At 38.7% G+C, this 18,772-nt stretch overlaps 1 protein-coding gene across 7 annotated transcripts in view; it reads left to right on the top strand.

Annotated features, from left to right (window-relative positions):
* Positions 1–18,772, top strand: part of unm_hu7910 (un-named hu7910) — a 63,043-nt gene that overhangs the window by 13,417 nt on the left and 30,854 nt on the right. For 2 of the 7 annotated variants that reach the window (XM_042398908.1, XM_042398911.1), the window contains 10 exons: positions 716–784; positions 5,322–5,372; positions 5,472–5,510; positions 5,695–5,742; positions 6,050–6,094; positions 11,731–11,784; positions 13,119–13,202; positions 15,238–15,276; positions 16,707–16,742; positions 17,882–17,926. In XM_042398908.1, the coding sequence (XP_042254842.1) occupies positions 716–784; positions 5,322–5,372; positions 5,472–5,510; positions 5,695–5,742; positions 6,050–6,094; positions 11,731–11,784; positions 13,119–13,202; positions 15,238–15,276; positions 16,707–16,742; positions 17,882–17,926 (510 nt within the window). The remainder of the gene's footprint in view (positions 1–715; positions 785–5,321; positions 5,373–5,471; positions 5,511–5,694; positions 5,743–6,049; positions 6,095–11,730; positions 11,785–13,118; positions 13,203–15,237; positions 15,277–16,706; positions 16,743–17,881; positions 17,927–18,772) is intronic. The other 5 variants (XM_042398913.1, XM_042398914.1, XM_042398909.1 and 2 more) reach the window with 4 other exon arrangements.

Here is an 18,772-nt window from a genome sequence, read left to right as displayed (position 1 = left end):
CAAGAAATCTCACTTTATTGTCATTTTAGAGTGTATTCCCTCTGCATGGTTAAGCTTATGTTTTTAGTGTGAGTCAGAGTTCTTGATTATATCGTCATATTTCAGGTATTTTTTGGGAGGGGGGGACTTTTAAAGTGTCAGTGGGGATTAGGGTTAGGGCGTTAGGGTTAGTGTAAGAATGCTAATAAAAGTGAGAATCTGTTCAAATAAAAGCAAAAAAACACATTCAGTTGCATAAATAAAGGGATGTGCAGTAAGTTATTGTCACGTACAGTAAAAAAATGATTGGATTAATCAATTAGTTGATGAACAGAAAACAATTTTGATTGTCTATCAGTCGTCTATAAGGATTTGCCGCTTGTCGTGATATATGACCTGGTAAACATGGTAAATTGAAGATATCATCTTGTGCTCTGAGAAATCGTGTTTGGCATTTTTTTCACTCATTTTTGACGCTTCATAGTTTAACGATTAATCAATTAATCTTGACAGTAATCGGCAGAATAATCTATAGTCATGGTGGCTTATTTATCTCAGTCACTGTGTTATCTGACATCTTATTGGTTTAACATTCATCTCAACCTGTTTACATGCACATTTTAATTTTGACATTAATTATTTTAACAGTTTCCATGAGTTTGTTTGTGTTGTTGTAAAACAGCAGTATGTGTTTCACTTCATCATCTTCCTCCTCACCTTCCTCTTCGTGCTGCAGGTAAACTGACGGCCTACGACACAGACGGAGACGGAGACTTTGACGTGGAAGACGCTAAAGTTCTGCTCGGCAAGTCCGCTTCAATTCTTCTCTGTGTTTTGTCCGTGTGATGCCTGACTGATGTGGTTTACAGATGTGTCACAGCGCCTCAGTTTAAACAGTAACAGTCTTACTCTGCGGGTTCGATGCCTACTCAACCAGTGGACGGCTCTAAAACCAGCCCTGCTGATGAGTCCACGCAACACTTACCGCCTGTTTTTGCTGAATCAGCTGTGTGACTGAACATGGAAGAGATTCATAGGAAGAGTCAGCATGTTTAAGTGCTGCTAATAATAAGTAAAAGCTAACAGTGCTTTACTTTCTCTGTTGTTTTTGGGGCACGATCTTCTACTTCAGGTCTGATACATGTAATTCAATGAATAACATTTTACCATTTATGCCTGTTAACACTTCATTTAACCCTCTTAAATTAACTACACAATGATGCTGTGCTGGTACTGTTACTGGTACTGGTACCTCAGCTCATGGTGACGCCCTCAGATTTCTTTATTTATCACATCAACTGTCCATAAACCCAAAAATATTAAATCTACTATCATGTATGACACAGAAAAAGCTTCAAATCATCAAATTTGAGAAGCTTATGTTAAAAAAAATGACAACAAAAGACGATTCATTGATCAAAATAGCTGCAGATTAATTTTCTGTCAGTCGACTCATTGATGAATCGTTGCAGCTCTAATTATCTTATTGCATTATGTTATATGTACCATATTATAAATGTGTCATACATCAGGGGGTTGTTATATATACAAGTGTTTCTATGAATTGGAAGACACACTAATCACAGAGTCACGTGTACATGACAGTTAAACTGGTTCACGACTAATTCATGTTCATTTCCTGAACTTCCATTCATACTCGTACTGTACGTTGGGACGGGATCTCATTGGATTTTCAAATGTAACAACCACCAGTTTGCTATCACATGTAAAACTGTGATATTAAGGTACTAATACTAAACAAACTACTATTAACCTTCTGTGTTTTTATGAAAATGTCATTTCACCCATAAAAAATACAAATGAATCAATAAAATATAGAACAAAGGTATAAAAACCAATGAAACATCAGAGAGAAAACATAAATAACATCTAAATACACCTAATAATAAGTCTTAATACACTATAGCTGCTTCCTGATTAGATGTATTCAACTAATAATGTTCCAGCTGAACAAACACATCAAGACACAAACTATGACAGTAAACAATAATCACTAGAAATGCTGCTGGAAAATTATTTTCTTGAGGCCTTCACGTTCAATTCTGCGTTTCTACTCATATCTGTGCTGGATGTAACTGATATCTTTAGAAACAATCACTCATAAGTCACCGCAGTCTGCAGTCTGCAGCTGATACAATCAGTAGGAAGGAAAAACAAGAATTAGGAGACGATATTACAGATGAACAGTCGTGTTTTTCTAATTATTTTCAAGTTGGAGAAGCTGAGGAACAGCGCAGCAGAGAATTAGAGGAGAGATAGCCGCCTCTGTTCTTTTGGCGAGCAGACAGAAAGTCACAGATTGCCTGACGAGACTGAGACAGGAAGTAGAGGCTTATCTGTTGTCTGTGGTTCATCTGCGACTTCTTTAACTCACTATCTCTCTCTCTTTCCCGCGTCGTCATCCTTTATTTTTTTGCCCTGTTTTTTTGTTACGGTTGTTCTCCATTCCTTCCTACCATCCTTCCTTCCTTCCTTCCTTCCTTCCTATTTCCTATTCTTTAACCTTTCCTTCACCTCCTTTCATTTCTCTTCCTTCTCCTTTAATGTACTCCTTCACAACCTTCCTCCACTTTTCTCCCCTTTCCATCCATCCCATCTATTTTTCTCCTTCCCTCCCTTTCTCTTCCCTCTCTCTCTCTCGTCAGGCTTGACCAAAGATGGCGGCGGTAGTGCGAATGCCGAGTCGCTTGAGGAGGTTCTTAATATTTTAGCAGAGGAGGGCTCTGATTGGATCTATGGCTTCTTCACCTTCCTCTATGACGTAGTGTCCTCACCCATAGAGCGGGGCGAGGAAGAGGAGGAGGAGGGGAAGGAGGAGGAGGAGGAGGCGGCGGCTGAGGTGCGGGAGGAAGGCGGAGCGGCTTACTCTGATGACGTGGAGGTCAAAGGGGTCATACTGGACCTCCAGAACCAATAGGAGGAACAGGAACCAGAGCCACAGCCAGTAACAAGGCTCCCTGGTCCTGCTACCGACCATTGAGGACCAGACTGGGACGTAGCCCAGTCCAGCTGGAGGAGGAAGGCAGTGTGTATGTTGTGGGGCAGAGGACCTGATAGAGGACAGTCTGGTTTCCACAGCAGGGCCAAACTGGGCGGACTGGCCTGACAGTCCTTTTAAAAGAAACAAGAAAAAAAACCTCAGAGCTCCACACGACCATTGATTTGATTCCAGAATATATTTAATTTATTGGTTTATTTGATTGTAGAAATCAATAATATATTATCAGCCTTTACTGGCCGATCAGATTTATTGGCATCTTTGTATATCAACAAAATTCTTCAGTATAATTTTTTTTTTTTTTCAAAACATGAAAATATTTTATAGGATCTAAGGCTGCAGCTAACGATTATTTTCATTATCGATCAATCTGCTGATTTTCTCGATTATTCGATTAATCGTTCATTATATGACATGTTAAAATAGTTGCCACGGTGATTTCGGTGCTTTCTATCTGCTTGTTTCATTTAACAGTCTAAACTGTTAAGATATTAATTATTAAACTGTCATGTATGACAAGCGGAGAAAAAAAACAAATCTTCACATTTAAGAAGCTTTGATCCATCATATGTGTGAAAAATGACTAAAACGATTAATTGATTATCAAAATAGTTGACAATTAATTTTCTGTTGATTGACTAATTTATTTGTTGTTTCATCCCTAATGTAAACTTGTTGTTTTCTGATGATGGACTAATCGATTAATCGACTAATCGTTGCAGCTCTAACAGGATCATAACCATGAACGTTGGTGGTTTCATTAACTACAAATCCTGCTTTTCCCAAATATTCCATCTGTTTTTAGATTGATTTCCTTCCTTCCAGGCAGCCGTTGGTTTTAGATCATTTCTGAAAATCAACTTGCAGGGACTTGCTAGAGAAACGTAGTCTGTAATTAACATTTAGTCGCCTTTATATTTATTTGTGCATTCATCTACTTTTTGAGTTTTTTGATTGTTTGATCCTTCTAAATCTGCCATTTAAAAATCATTTATTCTCCAATAAGTGATTTAGAGGATGAAAAGTTCACTTGTGCACTTTGTGGACCTTATTTTAATGTTCTTCTCAGGCCTCACATGGCCCTGCAGTCTCATATATTTTGTCCTAATTGGTGCTGGCTGTCTACGGTGTTCCTACTGGAAAGAACTGAGAGATTGAGTGGGAAATTACCATCAAACACCAAACAAATACAAGCAGTTCTGCACTTTCATACAGCCACGTTGGCAGGTCTTCGTTCGGAGATCCTGTTTCACTACAACAGTCTTGTTGGCTGGTAAATCAATCAAATCCAGTGTTACTGGAGGGTAAAAAGTTGTATTTGATGATACTGTATCAATATAATGACTTCACTGCTCTTTATATTCTGCTGTGTTCACCCAGTGTTCTGTATTAATAATATGACTCACTGTATATTAACAATACTTGCACGTTTCCGCCTGTAAACCTCTAATATTCACATTAGTAGATGATATTCTGCTTTATTTGTATATATTAGAAATGAGATAATCGGCCGTCTTTTATCTTAAGTGTGTTGGATCATTTTGTGGCCTTATTTATGCCACTGTTAAAACTTAAGGACACAGTAAATAAGTTTGTCATTTGTATTCATTCTTACACACAATGTGTCGACCACATTTATGTTGGTATTTGGAGAATGTAACTCAGCAGGTCAACGGTTGGTTGTAATAAACTGCAGCTCAGTTTATTGTTCATGAATCGGTTCAGATGGTGGATTTTAAAATTTTAAAAAAGTCTTGTGGTCTCAAGAGTCACAGCACCTGTTATTCATCTGTCTTTACTGGAACACTCTGTGTCCAAACAGACAAGGTGTTTTACTTCAGACCACTGCTTGTAGGCGTACTTCAACAAAAAGCTCACATACTGCCCCCCTCCCTCCCCCCGAAAGTTTGGTTCCATCATGAAGGACAGCATCTATGATTCACAGCAATTACAATGGATCTCAATAGAAATACCGTCAATGATGAAAAAGTTTTAAAACATCCAGAAACTCAAGCCTCTCCTCCAGCAACATGGTCCTCCTCTCTGCTGTCCATCTGTATGCTCAGCTTGTTCCAAGTAAACATATTTTTTGCCAAATTATCACTCAGTGGGCGTTTTCTCAGCAGATATTTGAGAGAAATGAATCATGTTTTTTTTTTTAAAAACTGGATTATTCTGATCTTAAATATAAACTGCAGTCTAAAGTATTTTCTTCACATGGGTGTATTTAATTATTTCAAGGCAGCAGATTATTTACTTTCTAGTGTCTTGACATGTACATTCAGTAGTTTCCATTAACTTTCTCTGCTGTCTGTTGGCTCAGATGAGAGGAAGTTAAAAGGTCCTGCTTTCAGGAGAGACAGGCTGAGAAAAGGTACTGTACAAAAAAATATGTGTGTGTATGTGAAAATAACATCAATCATACTCCGCTTATAGTCCTCCTGACAGACCTGTCTGTTTCTAAACCTTGTAGAGGACAAGAAAGAGGTGAAGAAGAAAGGTAGAAGTAAAGGTACTGTCTCCTCTGCTCCTGCACGACTTTTGTTTGCTCCGTAGTGACCACAGTAAAGCATTAACACTGCCAGGGTTGTGGGTTCAACAAGGGGAAGACTTGTTCACCTGAAGAGTTGGGGGCAAAAATAAATGAGAGAGTTAACTAACATTACAACTGATTGGTTTGTTTTGAACCATCCTAGAAGACAAGACATTAGAGGCCCCTGTTCCAGAGATGAAACTCACGAAAGGTAGAGTTCTGATCTTTCTGTTTGTTGGTTTGTGTACGTGATTTACTGGCTGCAAGTTAGTCAACTGATACTTCCTGTTCACATTACCTCATATCTATCTGTTGATGGGATTTGTAATACGCAGCATGAGCTCCCCCATCTGACAGAACACACTTCATTTAACCTTTTCAACCCAGTCACAGATGTCCACCTCTATAATCCTACCATAGTATCTTCAGGCCTGTTGTTAGGTGATTGCAGTGACGGGTGAAGCTGAGCTGTAGAGATGAAACTGAACTGACAGTCTGTTTGTTCGCCTCTGTGTCAGACGAGACAGCAGGGGAGGCGGCTGCTAGACAGAACGCAACCCGAGGTATTAAAACCTGCCGTCTGCATGTTTGAAATGGACCTTTTTTGTTTGTTTTTTTTTCATCTGATGAAATTGAAAGGATTTGGCTGGCAATGTTTTATATTTCTATGTGTGTATCCAAAGCCTGATATATAGTATTCCTCTGTGCCGTCGACCTCCGAAAACTATTAAAAAGTCAAGAGGATGTGGCACAACAAGCTAGTGAAGCTGGAAACAGAACAGCGTTTCCTGCACATGCTCAGTAGCGTCCACCTTACACAGAACTACTCTCCAGAGACTGAAAACATGATGCTGTTATTAGTCTTTGGAGCCGTTTCGTGACCAAACTCTTCATGATGAAGGAACATGTGACCCAGTGCAGCGGTGTGACTCACTGACATGTTTTTAATCAGATATATCAGCTTTGATACACACACAATACGTGTTAGTAGATCAGTTCATTGTTGGTTTGGATCCAAACATGAGATTTGTTGACAATAAGAAATATATAGAAAATTGCCAGACTGATCCTTTAAGCATCTTTGGACCTTTCAGCCAAGCATTATGTCAAAATTGCACGGACATTTTTTTTCCTTTAAAACATTACATATTATATATATAAGATGAACAGGAGATCCCATTATCCTGCAAGACGCTGGTAACATTTGGCTTTAATGGTACCACTAAACTGAGACTGGTGTTCTTTGGTGTATTTGAAAAACTAGCAACTACAGTGTGATGATGTGGTCTGCATTTCTAACACTTCATTGGTTGCCGTGTGTTACCGCAATAACAACTCGGTGTGGATGAATCGGTATCAAACCGCGGTTAAAGTCCCGTCTTTAACTCAAACCTCAGACCCTCCTGTCCGAGGAGTCAAGCTGCGCTCGGCTCTGCAACAAGAGCTGAGGATGATCCACGAGAAGATGGAGGCCAAGAGGATCGCTCGCATCGCCCTGGCCGAGATCAGAGCCTTCCTCGCCGAGGAAGAGGAGGAGAAGGAGGCGGCCTGGGCGCTGAAGATGAAGACGCTGGAGGCCGCTCGGGAGCAACTGAAGGAGGAGGAGAGGAGGAGGGAGGCAGAGAGGGTGGAGAGAGAGAAAGAGGAGAAGGAGAGGATGGAAAAGGAAAGGATGGAGAGGGAGAAGGCTGAGAAGGAAAGGATGGAAAGAGAGAAGGCAGAGAAGGAGAGGATGGAAAGAGAGAAGGCTGAGAAGGAGAGGATGGAAAGAGAGAAGGCAGAGAAGGAGAGGATGGAAAGAGAGAAGGCAGAGAAGGAAAGGATGGAAAGAGAGAAGGCTGAGAAGGAAAGGATGGAAAGAGAGAAGGCTGAGAAGGAGAGGATGGAAAAAGAGAAGGCAGAGAAGGAGAGGATGGAGAGGGAAGCCAAAGAGAAAGCCGAGAAAGAGAGGTTGGCTCGAGAGAGGGCAGAGAAAGAGAAGCAAGAGATGGAGAGACTAGCCAAAGAAAAAGCAGCCAGAGAAGAGAGAGAACGACTGGAGCGAGAGAAGGCGGAGAAGGAAAAGATGGAGAGGGAACGATTGGAGAAAGAGAGACTGGAAAAGGAAAGAATAGAGAGGGAACGCCTTGCTAAAGAAAGAGAGAGAATAGCCAGAGAGAAGGAGAGGATGGAGAGAGAGAAGGCGGAGAAGGAACGATTAGAGAGGGAGAGACTTGAGAAAGAAAGGATCGCCAAGGAGAAAGCGGAAAAAGAGAGACTGGAGAGGGAACGCGTCACGAAGGAAAGAGAGCGAATCGCCAGAGAGAAGGAGCGACAAGAAAAAGAACGGATCGCCAAAGAGAGAGCAGAAAAAGAAAGGCTGGAGAGGGAGCGGGCCGCTAAAGAAAGGGAAAGACTCGAGAAAGAAAGGATCGCCAAAGAGAGAGCGGAGAAAGAAAGACTGGAGAGGGAACGCGTCGCTAAGGAAAGAGAAAGAATCGCCAGGGAAAATGCACGAATCGCTCAGGAAAAAGAGAGATTAGAGAGAGAAAGAGTGGAAAAGGAAAGAATGGCGAGAGAACAGAAGGAAAGGATGGAGAGAGAGCGAATGGCGAAGGAAAGAGAACGAATGGCCCGGGAGAAGGAGAGGATGGAACGGGAGAGAGCGGCGAAGGAGAAGTTAGAGCGAGAGAGGGCTGAAAAGGAGAAAGCGGCCAGAGAGAAGGAGCTACTGGAGAGGCAGAGGCTCGCCAGAGAGAAAGCCGTCCGGGACAAGATGGAGGCCGAGCGGCTGGCGAGGGAGAGAGCGGAGAGGGAACGCAACGCCGCAAAGAGACAAGAACATCTAGAGAGGAAAACCAACACCTCCCAGCCGAAACCTCCGACAGCGGTCAGGAGAGAGAAGAGCGCGGCGGAGGGAGGGAAGAAGTAACACGATCACACAAAGATGTGATCTGATTAATGGTGCTAAAACTAAAACGGCATAAAATAATGTATGAAATATTCAAACTGTGAGCTCAAAGAACAACTGTAGAGCTGCAACGATTAGTCGATTGTCAGAAAATTAATCACCACCAAGTATTTTATAGTTTTGAGTCATTTTATGAGAAAAAAAGTCAAAATTCTCTGATTCCAGCTTCTCAAATGTGAATATTTTCTGGTTTCTTTAGTCCTCTGTGACAGTAAACTGAATATTTTTGGCTTGTTGATGATTGGTGGTGATGATGATTTGGAAAACAGTGATTGACATTTCTCACAATTTTTATAGATTAGTAATTGTCAGATTAATCTGTCATGAAGATAATCGTGAGTTGCAGCACTTTCACTGCTTTCAGTCACAGAAAATGTTTTTTTCCAGCTTCACATGAAACATTTGAGTTTACATCTGTAACTATATAAAATCCAGTTTCATTACTCACATGTAAGGACGCCGCTCTGCCTTTATAAACACTGGCAGCAGCGTTTAGCTTAGAAACAACTTCCTTATCTGATCTTAGGTTAATGCTAAAGCAGCTAATGTAAATGGCAAAGCTAATGTAGCTACATTATGACATTAATTATCATTTTAAAGCTGCAACGATTAGTCGATCAACTGTTTTCATAATTGGATAATAATCTTAGTGGTTTCTTAAGCAAAAATAGGGACTTAATGAGACATTTGAAGACATTATCACAGGCTCTGGGAAATGAAGACAAGCATTTCTCATTATTTCCAGACATTTTTTTTGGCAAAATTCTTTGACGATCGATTGAGAAAATGATGGTAGATTAATAGATAAGCTGTTGTTAATTCTTATCTTGGTATTCTGATATTCTGGTGGTGCAGTGACCGTGTTTTTCTGCTCAGAGTTGAACATTTTTTTACTTTTGAGGCACTTAAAATATTGAAAGAAAATCTTTGAAGATGTGCCCCGGCTGCAAAAACTGGTGTGAAAACTGCCTCTTTACTTAAATCACATCACCCTGTTTTATATCTCGTAGGGAAATACTGTTTCAGTTTGCATGTTAGCTTGACGTATCTGCATAAAGTTTAAAGTTTATGGTTTTCATTTGGTGAATCAAAAGAAAATCAACCACATGTTTCCGTCTTATTATGCTTGTGTCAACATGAATTTCCTTCAAATTGTAAAATATTTGAGCCTTCTGGTGTAACTTTGCTACATGTGGTCTGATGGATTCCATCGTCTACTGAAGCAAAAGTCGATGGACGTAAATAAATGTGGGAGATTTATTGAGAAATAAAAACCGTATTTTCTTTCATATCATCTGTCTGTGTAATATCATACAGTATGAAAGTTCATAACGTATGTTTGAACTTACTGTAAATGACTCTGTCAAAGGTTGCAGTCAGTTCGGATTTGGAGAAAAAGTGAAGTGAAAGTTTTATTATGAAACAGTCTTTCAGATGGAGTCATAGCAGAGTCGTATGCATCATTTTCATTTTCGTGATGTTGTTCTATAGGAAACAGGAATGTTTGTCCTCCACTGAACCGACACTCTGACTCTCATCTATGTTCTTTTCTGATTGGTTGCTTGTAACAGTAGTTATCTTTTAATGTTAGGTTGATTTAGTTGCTGTCGGCTCAGAGCGTAAGTTAATAGTCTGTCATGTAGTGGATCATTTATGGGATGAATAACGCTGAATTCAATAAAAACTGATTATACTGCACATGTTTTGGCTGCAGGGAAGAAACTGGACACTGTGGTTGTTGGATGTTTTACTTTCAACACCTGCTTGCACTAAGAATCTGTTTATTTCACAGCAGCTGTTTAAAAAAAAACACTCGACATCTTGTTTGTTTTCTGTTTTATGCACCTTTTAAGCCCTGAGCTGCAGGTATGAAAGTGTTTTTATTGCTGTTCCAAATTTAAGTGCAGCAAACCATCATCACAGGACAAATGTTTGAGTGATTTTCCTCCATTGAAAATGTTAAAGTACAGTTTTTCACAAGGAAGAAACAGAGATTTGGGACAAATCAGCAAAACAAACGTAATGTTTTTACCGAGATAATCATCTCACAACCTTTGGTAGGGTGTGAACTATTCGATTAGTTAATTGACAGAGAAGTAATCAACCATTTTCTTAACCGTTTTATTGCTTAAGTAGTTTATCAACCCAGTTTCAGCTTTAGGATTTGCTGATTTTCTATTTTATTTAATTGTAAACTGAATATCTTTGTTTTGTTGGACGAGACAAGAAATCTGAACTTTGGGTTCTGGGTAATTGTGATGGCGTTTCCCCAATATTCTAACATTTTATAGATTATTAGAATAATGAATCAAGTAATTGTAAAAAAAGAATGAACATTTCTTGCAGCCCAAAGCTCCCAAAGCTTAAGTTTATTTATATCTTGGGTTAGCTTGTGTTTATTGCTGTTCCAACTCAAAAATAATGTTGCTTTTCCTTCAAAATGTGAAAAAAAAAACTTTGATAAATAAATGTTGGTGTTCAAACTGAGGTGTGTTTGTCCTCCTTCTGGGTGTAAAAGTCAAGAAGAGGTTTGATGTCGTCCAGCAGCAACCAGACGACTGAAAGAAAAAGTCTGTTATAAAATGAGTAACGAGCTTCACATCCCCGTTTCCTCCGCTCGGTCCTATCTCCCTCCACCACAACTTCCTCCTCTGCTCTTTAACACTCAGCGCTCTGCTCTCGTCAGCTTTTATTTCCTTTCCCAGGAATATGATCAGGCTGATTTACTGTAACTCTGGAGCTCTTCACTGCTGAATACATGCATATAAATGTGTAAATGATCTGTTTGTTATTATGGAGGCGCTGTGACACTTAACTGTAAACCGACTCAGTTCTGCATTAGTTTTGTGTTTTTGTAATTTTCTCTTTTCATTCAGTTTTTATGTCTTTCTTCTTGTTGTTGGCTTTGTCTTGCAGGGAGTATTTTCATATACATTCACCTCAAGTTTAGCTACTTTGACCACATTTAACATCCGACATCATAGCAGGATAAAAATAACAAAAAGCATCATATGTCCCTTTAAAAAAAAACAAAAAAAACATGTATGTTCCCCAAAAGTGTTCAAAAACCAAACTTGAGGTGTCATATTGGTAAATTTTATATCTGAAAATCTTACACAATACCCAGCCCTAATGACCAGTACAACCAGTACGAGCTTCAGTCCTTTTATACAAGTCTATGATACGGGGTGGAGGTGACGAGTATGTGCGTCTTTGTGTCTGATTTTTGCACCTCTAAACACTGAACAGGGTTGAAACAGGCAGAGAGACCAGATGTGGGAGATTCACCTGAAGAGAGTGCAGGTGAGGACACACACACACACACACACACACACACACACACACACACACAGCGATAGTCGTCCTCTGGGTCTGCTGTGGCCCAGACAAACGAGCTGACTCTGACCTGATACCTGAGACAACCAACCAGCAGGTGTTTAACCTCGTTCCCACCTGTGAATCTCCTCCTGAGGGAGTGTCTGCCTCACCTGACCTCTGCTGAACGTAACACCGATCCCATCTCTGCGTCAGACGAGACTAAAACCGTGTTACTCCAACAAAGCCTGAGTGGCTGCTTCACACGGACGAGCTGAGGTTTTATACCGGCTCCACCCTGCTGCTGTTTCACACTAAGCTGCTTCACTGGGGGAAAAGTTTGATTCCCAAAAGTTCACTCACACTATAAATATATACAGTCCTGGATGAAAGTGTCCTCTAACAGACGTTTATTGCACCTGCATCTTCCTACCTCGATGTTCCCAAACAAGTCTGGGAGTTACCTTGTGATCTGAAGGTCACAATAGTGCTGAAGTTCATTAATAGATTAGTCAAGTCAATTTAAAGCAATATCTCCATGTGACCCTTCGTCATAAGTTGTAGAGTATGTCTATGAGCACTTCAATCGCAGAGTGATTTTCTTCCATTAAGATAGTTTCATTTAAATAATTTTAGAGGCCTGTAATGGTAAAACAACACTATTTAACAAGGACAAGAAAGAAGAAACCCCTTGTTGGGGCCCAAACTGCCAGATGGGGAACCATTGGATAAACTGAATCTTTTTTTTTATGTTGGTCGGACAACAACAAGCAACCTGAAGACACCACTTAGAGTTCTGGGAAATTTTGATGGTCACAGTTTTCTGACATTTTATAGACAGAATAATTAATATATTACTTTAAAAAAATATTAAGAGATTAATTAATTAGTTGCTGCCTGACGTCACAAGACTGTCTCCTAAACCTTGAGGCTTCTATATACTGCTAGAATAAGTTCCTCCTGTTATCATTGGCCATTAGGAGAATCTTTCCTAATGAGCTTTCAATGTAAGTGATGCAGGACAAAATCAACAATCCACAGTTCATACAAAAATGTTTTCCAGCGTTTATCTGAAGCTAATATGAAGATTCAGCCATCTGAGACTCTAAAAAGACTCTAACTAATGGTCTATATGAACAGGAGGAATGATTACAGCAAGAAAAACAGGTTTTAATGTTCATTTGTTTTCCTGACTGTTGTTTTAAGACAAACTTTTTTTGAACCCTTCCTTCATCCTTTAAGACTAGTTAACTTTAAGTCCGTTATGTTTTTATATAAAACATATATCTCATGATTGATTATCTCCATCCTGCAACTTTTAGAAACCACTGAACATGTGTCTCAGTCGACCAATCAACAAGCTGCAGAGCCACAAGGGGAGGGGCCAACCAAGGAGACTGCATCAGGTGTGTGTGGGCCACAGTCTATGTACAGTATGTAATGAAGATATTATCATTTTTACCTTAAGAACTAATCACCACATCAGTTTATATGTAGTAGTGTAATAACTGTAAAGAAACGAATGTGCTGGCTTCTGTCAGACTCTACGTTTACATCTACTGTTAACCACCAAGTCAGAAAGACAAAACACAATGTCTTTATTCTAGTTCTACATTTCTTTATCTCTCCTGGTTAGAATATATTGAGCCTGGAGGAGTCATGGAGAAAAAACTGACTAATTCATGCTCCCAATTTAATAATTTGTGCGTTCAGCCTCGCTGTGGATCACTGGGATTTAATAATAAGGCTTCAGTTTGATCTTGGACTAAGATATGTGGAAATACTTTGGGTTTTAGCTTGTAAGCACAACACTGTGTTATCTCTGAGATCCCTTAAACATAATCCACAGGATAACTGACTATTTAGCAGTAAAAACTTCATCCAGTTCATAAAAACTCAACTTCAGGATGCTGGGTTGCTCAAAAACCTGAAGTAAGTCAAACAAATATTACCCGCTCTTCATTCAATTACACATAAGCACATAAAAATGGAGCTGACGTTACAGGGAAATGTCCTCTCCATCACTTTCTTCAAACGGCCACCTGTATCTGGCTGGTTCCCTCTACAAGAAGAGAACCGGAAAATTAGATAAATCAAGGGCACTAATTAAGTAGTCTGTGTGCATGTATTATTAAATTGAGAGCACGTAAGAATGGGGTCTCTGGATTTTGTTTTTTAAAAGGAAGAGGAAGAAAAAACACAGACAGACAGCTTATTCTTACGTATTCTTACGTAAGAGTACGTAAGAATATGTAAGAATAAGTAAGAGTACGTAAGAATACGTAAGAGTACGTAAGAATACATAAGAATAAGTAAGAGTACTTAAGAATATATAAGATTACGTAAGAATATGTAAGAGTATGTAAGAGTACGTAAGAATACGTAAGAATAAGTAAGAGTACGTAAGAATATGTAAGAGTACGTAAGAATAAGTAAGAGTATGTAAGAATATGTAAGAGTACGTAAGAATACGTGAGAATATGTAAGAGTACGTAAGAATATGTAAGAGTACGTAAGAATAAGTAAGAGTATGTAAGAATATGTAAGAGTACGTAAGAATACATAAGAATATGTAAGAGTACGTAAGAATATGTAAGAGTACATAAGAATAAGTAAGAGTATGTAAGAATAAGTAAGAGTACGTAAGATTACGTAAGAATATGTAAGAGTACGTAAGAATATGTAAGAGTACATAAGAATAAGTAAGAGTATGTAAGAATATGTAAGAGCACGTAAGAGTACGTAAGAATAAGTAAGAATATGTAAGAGTACGTAAGAATATGTAAGAGTATGTAAGAATATGTAAGAGTACGTAAGAATACATAAGAATATGTAAGAGTACGTAAGAATATGTAAGAGTACGTAAGAATACATAAGAATATGTAAGAGTACGTAAGAATATGTAAGAGTACGTAAGAATACATAAGAATAAGTAAGAGTATGTAAGAATATGTAAGAGTACGTAAGAATACATAAGAATATGTAAGAGTACGTAAGAATATGTAAGAGTACATAAGAATAAGTAAGAGTATGTAAGAATAAGTAAGAGTACGTAAGATTACGTAAGAATATGTAAGAGTACGTAAGAATATGTAAGAGTACATAAGAATAAGTAAGAGTATGTAAGAGCACGTAAGAGTACGTAAGAATAAGTAAGAATATGTAAGAGTACGTAAGAATATGTAAGAGTATGTAAGAATACGCACGAATACGCTGGCTGTCGGTGTTTTTTCTTCCTCTTCCATTTTAAAAACAAAACCCAGAGAGAAGAAGGGGACATTAGCTGCAACAGGAAATAAGTATTTTTGTGAAACAAAATACTACGTAAAGTAGCTTTAAGTTTTGGAAAAACAGCGTTACCTTTTTAATTTCTACTCAGAATAACATTATTCATTAATTGTTGCTGATTGCTGAAACTGTTGATGTTGATTTCTTTGTCAGTTGTAGAGAGCGACCTCCCGTCTGCCCGCAGTCATGAAGGTATGTTTGTAACATGATGGCTGAGAGTGAATGAAAGGATATTTTTTCTGGATCCATGAAGCTCTTTTCTATCTTTCTCTTTGTATCATAGTCAACACAGATCATCACAGGGAAGCTCAAACAAAACACTTATAGTGTGACAGTCATGAAAAAGCTTTTCTTCCATTTGTTCTCTAACTGATGATACATAACAGGAACAGTGTTTCATATTTAAAGTCATGTGAGCTGCTGTAACATTTGAATGCTAAATTCTGCTTTGTCCCTGCTTATTGTACTTCAGATTATTTTTTGTTCTATATTATCACATACACTATATGGCCAAAAGTATGTGGACAACATGTGGACCCTGACCACACCTGGACTGTGTCTGTTTTTGCTGGTTGGTTCCAGTGAAGGGAAATCTAACTACTGCATCATGCAATGGTATTTGAGACAGTAGTGTTCTTCCAACTGGTTTGTGTTTTTCCCAAAGCCAGCTCCATAAATAAATGGTTTTCCCAGTTTGGTGTGGAAGAACTTGACTGGCCTGCAAAGAGTTTTATCAGCCAACATCAGTGTTGGGAGGACAGCCTGAAATCAGAGGAGTGGAGGCTGTTATAGCAGCAGATTAATGCCATAGACTGTATATAAAGATGGGCGTAGCGAGGTGTGACATCACTCATTTTAACTTTGCATTGGTGTCGGTTTGAAGCCCAGAGTTGCAGCTTATGGTCGGCGCCATCTTTTCCACTTGGAGCCAGGAGGTTCCAAATAAGGAGTGTGAGGTGTTGCCTTTCACACTCTGGAAACATGTCCCGCTACCTTTGACCCAAGCTAATGCTAGCTTACTGGGAACACAGAGCGCAGCACACTTGGGCTAACATTAGCTACTTTAGCTAACAGGGCAGTTATTGTAATCATGTAACATTAAACTTAGTGAAATATTGTGTGACAGCATCCATCCAGCTGTCAATCAACACCCACATGGCTGACATCAAAGCTACTTTAAGTCTTCAAATCTTATTAATGGAGCAATAATTTCCAAAATGACCACCAGCACACTTATTAGAGAGTCTGAATTTAGAGATTGAGACCATAATGACTTGTTGAAGCTTTTGAATGGGAGTCAGTTGGAGCATCTAGCAGCCGTCTGCGGCACTTTAAGGTGCTTCAGCCTCAAGACGTGGGAGCTGCTGCTTGATTAATACCCATATTCAGGTGTCCACATATTTTTGGCCTTACTGTGTACGTAGCCGAGTCTTTTATCTAGAACAGCTTTTTACCAGCAGCTATATTGATGCTGAACTTACAGCCTGTGGTGTCTGAATGCACTTATTAACTGCTGTCCGCCCTCACTACGATCCGTCCGTGTGATCAGCTGAATGCCATGAATGACATGATGATGTGATGAAGGTAACATTATGGCTCCTGTGTGTCTGTGTGTCTGCCAGTCTCTGGATCTCAGGATGTGGAGTCTGAAATCCAAGGTTGGTGCAGCCTTCACTCTGGCTGAGAAGCTGCTGCATGTGTTCACCTTGTTGTTGTTGTTGTTGTTTGGATGATAAAAGATTAACGCTGCTGTGTCTGTGAAGCTGCCTGTATTCAATCTGCCTTGACTGTGTTCACTGATGTATTACGCTGTTATATTTCACACCTCTCCATACCTTTCAGTCATCCAGTGTGGTTTTATATACAGTAGTTCTGCATGTTCACATTTTTCTAGAGCTGCGACTAATGATTGTTTTCATTATTCTGCCAATTAATCGGCTAATTGTTTTGTCTTTAAAATGTCAAAAAATAGTAAAAAAAAAATAGCTGTTATGATTTCAAACAGAGCAAGGTGACATCTTCAAATTGCTCATTTTTTTCAGCCAACAGTCCAAAACACAAAAATATTCAGTTTACTATCATATATGATAAAGAAAAGCATAAAATCCTCACATTTAAGAAGCTAGAACCAGTGAATTTCTGACATTTTGTCTTGAAAAATAACTAACAATTAATTTATTATCAAAATAGTTGCCGATTAATGATGAATTTTCTGTCCTTCGACTAATTAATTAATGAACTAATCACAGCTCACAGCTCTGAGTGGTGCCTGAGTTGCAGAAACACAACAATTACAGAGACGTAACAAAACCTCAAATGCAACAAAATAGTTAAGAAAGCCAAAAAAGTTGCAAAAAATTTGGAAAAAGAAAAGAAAACACTATATTTTTCCTTACTTAACCTATGAATGAAAAAAAATGGACTTGCACTATTGTTCTCTATTTATCCAACATTGACAATTAACACTGAGAAACACAATATATTACTATAGAGCTGCAACGATTAGTTAAAGGTACACTATGCAAGATTTTCCTAAAAAAAAACAATGTATAAATATCTCTCTCAATCATCACTTATGACCCTCTAGAAGTGTGTGACGGTGTATTTATCTGCAGAGACTCTTCCCTCTGCCTGTATTTTCTTATTTTCTTATTGTTTCGCCGTGTTCGGTACGTTTCTGGGCGTCAACCTTTGGGCAGTGGGTGTGTCGCCTGCAGCCAATAACAGCGTGCAGGTGTGAAGTCGGGACTCTATAAAAACGACTCAGACTAATTGTCTCATTTTGGTGCATCCCCAGCTGCTGTCCCTCTCCCTCCGTTGGTGGAAGATGACTTTGTTCCAGGTCAGTTAAACACAGCTGTCACTTTTTATAGTATTTCATTAGAATCAGAATCAGACTTGATTCACCTCCCACATGTGTGCGAGGAATTTGTTTTAATAATAACAATAAAAATAAAAAAATAATTCGGGTGAAAAGGGTCCTCAAAGCTTTACCTAGAAAGTAAATAAATAAAAAATTAATATGTAAAACACAATAGAAGCAACATAACACACGAAAAGTAAAAAAAAAGTAAAAACCTTATACGATAATGTACAAATACACAAAAACAATATATAAAACTAAGTTTACAGGGAAAGTAAGGTTCTGTGTGACAGCTCACATATATGTAGTGTGCAAAGATACTGGTAACGTTTCCAGTAAGTCCAGTGCAATCAATGGTTTAGATAAACACACAGTGCAAATAGTCATAGTATGCAACAGTAATTGATTATTCACGATATGAATAATGTGCATTAATTTCTCTTTTATTCTTGTAAGTTCTCTTATTGATGAGGAAGATGTTGCTAACATAAGAAATTATGTTCAAAAAGTCCAAAACGACTTTCTCCTTTGAAAATACTAAAGAGTGTTTATCTGTGGCTTCATTAGAAGGTGGAAAACACACAATGAAACGACGCTGTGTCTACATTTTATAACAATGAAATAAGTGTTAATACTCCAAGAAAGAGTTTAAGCCTCTTTCACACACACTGATTTTTTTTTAGTGATTTTCACTATTTAAACATGCAGCTACATTCAGGAACATTTCCATCTTGTGCCTTTTCACACATAACATGGCAGCGCTGTGATAGATGGCGGTAATGCAACACTTACGGATGCCAACCACCATTAAACTCAACAGAAGAA

Source organism: Thunnus maccoyii, chromosome 21 (assembly GCF_910596095.1).
Source record: "Thunnus maccoyii chromosome 21, fThuMac1.1, whole genome shotgun sequence".
NCBI classification, from domain to species: Eukaryota; Metazoa; Chordata; class Actinopteri; order Scombriformes; family Scombridae; genus Thunnus; species Thunnus maccoyii.
Note: the sequence above shows the minus strand (reverse complement) of the source record. Positions and strands in the feature narration are given on the sequence as shown.